The 5,000-nt window shown below is 32.7% G+C and overlaps 2 protein-coding genes across 2 annotated transcripts in view; one reads left to right on the top strand and one right to left on the bottom strand.

The window, feature by feature from the left end:
- The window catches only part of LOC136853307 (glutamate receptor ionotropic, kainate glr-3-like), a 9,031-nt gene extending 8,256 nt beyond the window's left edge, over positions 1-775 (bottom strand). Inside the window, exon 1 of the mRNA XM_067128670.1 lies at positions 602-775. Coding sequence (XP_066984771.1) covers positions 602-775 — 174 coding nt within the window. The remainder of the gene's footprint in view (positions 1-601) is intronic.
- Positions 776-2,910: 2,135 nt separating this feature from the next.
- The window catches only part of LOC136853306 (uncharacterized), a 16,247-nt gene continuing 14,157 nt past the window's right edge, over positions 2,911-5,000 (top strand). The window contains exons 1-2 of the mRNA XM_067128669.1: positions 2,911-2,932; positions 3,585-3,704. Coding sequence (XP_066984770.1) covers positions 2,911-2,932; positions 3,585-3,704 — 142 coding nt within the window. The remainder of the gene's footprint in view (positions 2,933-3,584; positions 3,705-5,000) is intronic.

Below are 5,000 nucleotides of genomic sequence, written 5' to 3'. Positions count from 1 at the left end.
GGATCTATCTTAGATAGTGACCCCCAAGGGTTTTAACCCGGTATGTATCCACCTTTGCGGCGTGTTTATTACAAGCCCGTTGGAGATGGCCGTAAAAACATGAACGAAAGACTGTAAATATCATAAAGATAATGACCTCCAAGAAATATTAGTCTTAGATAACGACCCCCGAAACTTTGTTGTCACTATCTAGGAAAGATCCAGAACTACTTTCGATAAAGAAAACGAACACAGAATTGGTTGGTCCAATAAAGCGTATTCAGCGAATAGCGTTAACAGAAATCTCTTTCGAATTAAGTAGATGCCGCTATCAGAAAAAATTAGTATTACGCTTGATTCTCTTGTTCGCGAATTCCACAAAGGCTTACCAGAACTAGCACAAGCATAGCAGGCACAGGAGTACATTGCCTAATCTCCTTTACGGTGTGAAATAGTTCATTATTTAAATTCCTTGCTGCAAATATTCTTTACTCTCATGTTGGGATAAACTTTCCACTAAATGTTTGCCTTAGGTCATGAAAACTCTGAGGGAACGTGAAAGAATGAAATCTATAAAAGACACAAAATCAGTTGTAATACTGTAATGCTTATCACTGATTACCTGAAAAATATTTGTAGAGATTTTACCACCATCTGTAATGAAAACAGTAGTGCACGTTGGAGCTAAGGAAGCTTGCAGCAAATCAGTCAGTGGGTCTCGCACCGTCAATTCCTTCCCTAATTGAAGTGATATAAGATTTCCTTGAATATGAACATAAGGGCAATTGAAAATCATTGTTATATTATTTTAGGATGCCCTTGTGGCCATTTACTGGATTTTAGAATTTGAATATGTCTTTTGAAGCCACTGCTTTGTTCACAGGGTATCTGTTTGTTTTTACATCAGTATGAAATTCTATTATGTTATATATATATATATATATATATATATATATATATATATATATATATATATATATATATATATATATATATATATATATATATATATATATATTATATATATACACACACACATATATATATATATATATATATATATATATATATATATATATATATATATATATATATATATATATATATATATATATATATATATATATATATATATATATATATATATATAACCGATAAAATAGTTCTAAATCATGAATCATTTCCTATCTTTCAATACCTAAAATTATATTTTTCACCAACTTGCCGCCACAAAAATAGAAACTTGTACTTTTCACTTTCAGAGTCAACCTTGATTTCTAAAATATGAGGATGGAAATATATTCTATTTGTTGTGTTATTTACGAGAGTAAACAACATACCTGGGTGATTGGATCTGAGGCTGTGTACTGCGGGAAGATGGAGCGAAAAGATCCAAAAAGCCCATATATAAATATTTCTTAGCCAGAATTTCTGCATTCCCTTCCTCACTAAAAAGAAAGGGGGGTTTCAGATGAACATGTTAACTTACTTTCCTCTTGGCATAACTTGCGACCAAAAGGGCTTACATTACAACAAGTGGATCTACCCTGACCAGGATTGAAACTCAGCCCTTTGATATCACATACACTCACACAAACATGTATCTATCTATATATATATATATATATATATATATATATATATATATATATATATATATACATATGTACACACACACATTACACACACACACACACACACACACACACACATATATATATATATATATATATATATATATATATATATATATATATATATATATATGTATGTATGTATGTATGTATGTATGTATGTATGTTTGAATATAAACACCAACTGCACAAACATAAATACACTCACACACTTATGTGAGTATATATATATATATATATATATATATATATATATATATATATATATATATATATATATATATATATATATATATAACTCACATAAATGTGTTTGTGTATTTATGTTCGCAGTTGGTGTTTATATTCATACACGTGTGTTAGTTCAATAAGCTTGCGTAGAATATTCAAAATCTTACAAATATACTGTATATAGTCAGTGATAAAGGAGATGGCTTATGATTTTCACATGATATTCCACCGCTTTTTTGTTTACATAATTAAGAGTACCCAAAAATCGGCCACCCAGGTCATGCAATTTGCGTAAGATTAAAATATTTTTCCATTCTCTTACCATGTTACATCTTAGAAAAACTGACAGCGGCAAAAAAGTTCCGCTTGCTATTTTTAACTTCGGTAATTCGGAAGTTTCACTGAGTTATCAATACCACTCATCTCTGAGATATGAATTATGAGTAATGATGAAAGGTTCGAAAGACAACGAAAAAGAACAATAACTGACTTAATTCGTTACTCTAAAACTATGGTAGGTAGGAAGTAATTACTCATTTGCATAATGAAAATATCATAAAAATTTTGTAATGATCAAATGAAAAACTAATATCTTTACTGTCATGTTGAAAATTGAAAAAAAACATAAAAACCAGAAAAGGAAATTAAAAGTAGTTTTTTTTTTAACTTGTATATAGGTATATACATATATTTATGTGTCGATTCACATTTATTTATTGTCATACAAAAGTCGTGCAAGCATATACATATTTTTTAGATCATCATTTGGTACAGAAATATTTATTTACGTAGAGAACAGTGAGATATGTTATTCGTTATGCCTTGCATATCAAGCCGTTTGTTTTCTATTATATTATGACAGTAACTTCAAAGAAAACTACTCCTATTATTGGGTTAATCATGTGAAATTTGGGGTAAGCGTTTATAACTTAGACGCTCGGGGTCTCAAAGCTGTCATTACAGCTTTCCAAGAATTTCTTTGAGCTATAATACTCTAGAATATTTTTTATTTAGGTGTTAACCTGTCCACAAATATTGTTAGTTAAAAATTATGATTTTAGTCCTTATGGCTGCCATCAGTAATTGTGGTGAGATGAAATTTACTTATCGTACATTAAGGCTGTATTATCGTTATTATTATTCACAATGATCATTCTTTTTATATTTATGTTTTCATTAATATTTCTGCTACTTTTCACAACTTAAATATGAATCACTACTTATGACACAATTAAAGAAAACGTCGGGAACACTTTGCTTATTGAAGCAACCTGCAATTAGTCATTATTTCACTTTCCACAACAATTTTACAAGATATACGATTATCAGAGAGAGAGAGAGAGAGAGAGAGAGAGAGAGAGAGAGAGAGAGATGGGGACCTCTAAGGAGACGAGAAATGCTTCTTCTAGTCTTCGGTGGAGAAACACCGACCATAAACCTCACAAATAAGCCAATTTATCAGAATGGAAGAAAGGAAACTCCCTTCCGTAAACGTATTTTGGAACTCTTAGAAGCTGTTCGTCAGCGGCAAGAGCCATTTGTCTTTTCGAGTATTCGTAGAGGGCTGCAGCATAGTGGATATTAGACATCCGAGACAAAGCAGCGCTTTCCTTCTCTCTGTCACCGGATTCACCGACGGTCCTTGGTCGAGGAAAGTACCAAGGAGAGAGGAAGTGGTTCCACCTTAGGTGGCAATTGATCTCCCGAGACTTATCTCGCAAATTCCTTTCTTCTTTCCAGCGCTGAATCCATCGATAGACAGTAGCTCTGCTCCTGCCGATAGATTTAGCAATGGTCTGAATGGAGATTCCATTCATCCACATCCGAATTATGGCCAGGCGGTCTTCATAGCAGGTCCTTGTGAGTTTTTCTTTCTCCAGTGCCTTTACCCTGCGTGGTAGAGGGTGCTGTCAGTTGAACTTTTTTTAGACAAAATGGGAACTCTAGCCTAATTTTTTTCTTTTATTAATCCCAAGTAAATTCATTGTTTTTTTTATTTTGCTAAACATCCGAATAATGTACAAAATAATCTGCTCATTGCAAAAGCAGACATAATGCGTCATATTTCAAGTCTGTGTGTTTGATGCTTAAATGATTACATGCGTCTGATATTTATTCGTGTTAAAGTACTATTTCATTTTCAATATCAAACTCAATTGCAATAATAAATATTGATGTAAATGACGTTTGAACACAGATACAGCCATACATAAAACTAAATCCCTCTAAAAATACTGTCGTCATTATTGAGAAGCTTCATTTTTTTTATCATATCACAAATTGTGCTTCAATTGAACTGATTCAGATTTCCCGTATTTAATCATTTTATTATTGTTTTGATGATTTCATTGCTGAAAATTTCGGTCGGAATAAGAAACGGTTTCTCATGAATACCAGTAAGAAAAGGGGATTCTACTTGTATCACAGTTCCTGTTGTATTTATAAAATTAAGTTATCTCTCTCTGTCTCTCTCTCTCTTAACTAAACTACAAAAGAGGAGTGAAGAAGAAAGAGAGTGTCGGAGAAAAACAAAAATATCTGTCCTAAAACAAGTGACCGTTACTTACATTTTTCACCAAAATAGGGAAAAACAATCCACTGGCCAATGCAAATAATTACTGCAGGAGATGTGGGAGAACCGTTTCCTTCTGTTGTCAAGCAGAGAGTGACTCATCTGCCCAAGAACTGTAGGGTTTTATTGCCTAATGGAGCGACAGTCTTCCTGAAGGCGGAGTGAACGCTTATTGGCTCTGGTAAAAAAATTGCACAGTTGACTGGGGAGACTCTGGATAGTTCAGTGGCTGAATCACCCATAATTTAGATCATAATTAGTGGTAATGTCACTGCTATCTCCGCCTGCATGCAGAGAGGTGACACAAAGAAGAGCACAGACCGAAATAAAACAATCATGAATTAGAATTAAAATTAACTCATCCTCGGGAGTAATTTCGTGAAGTTTACCATGTAGTAGATTAAAAGGGATTCCAGGGCGTTTAAATCGGATAAACTCTCATTCTTTACCCTTTGAAAGAGTGAAGAAAATCTAGAAGAAACTCGTTATATGAGTTCGGTGCAGTATAGCATTTTTAACCGAAGTGAGTGATCTTTAAATTCTAATTAGTTTCTATGATTACCCGCTGAATAAATTACTTCTCA

Source organism: Macrobrachium rosenbergii, chromosome 27 (genome assembly GCF_040412425.1).
Source record: "Macrobrachium rosenbergii isolate ZJJX-2024 chromosome 27, ASM4041242v1, whole genome shotgun sequence".
Lineage (NCBI taxonomy): Eukaryota > Metazoa > Arthropoda > Malacostraca > Decapoda > Palaemonidae > Macrobrachium > Macrobrachium rosenbergii.
This window is presented reverse-complemented; position numbering and strand designations above follow the sequence as displayed.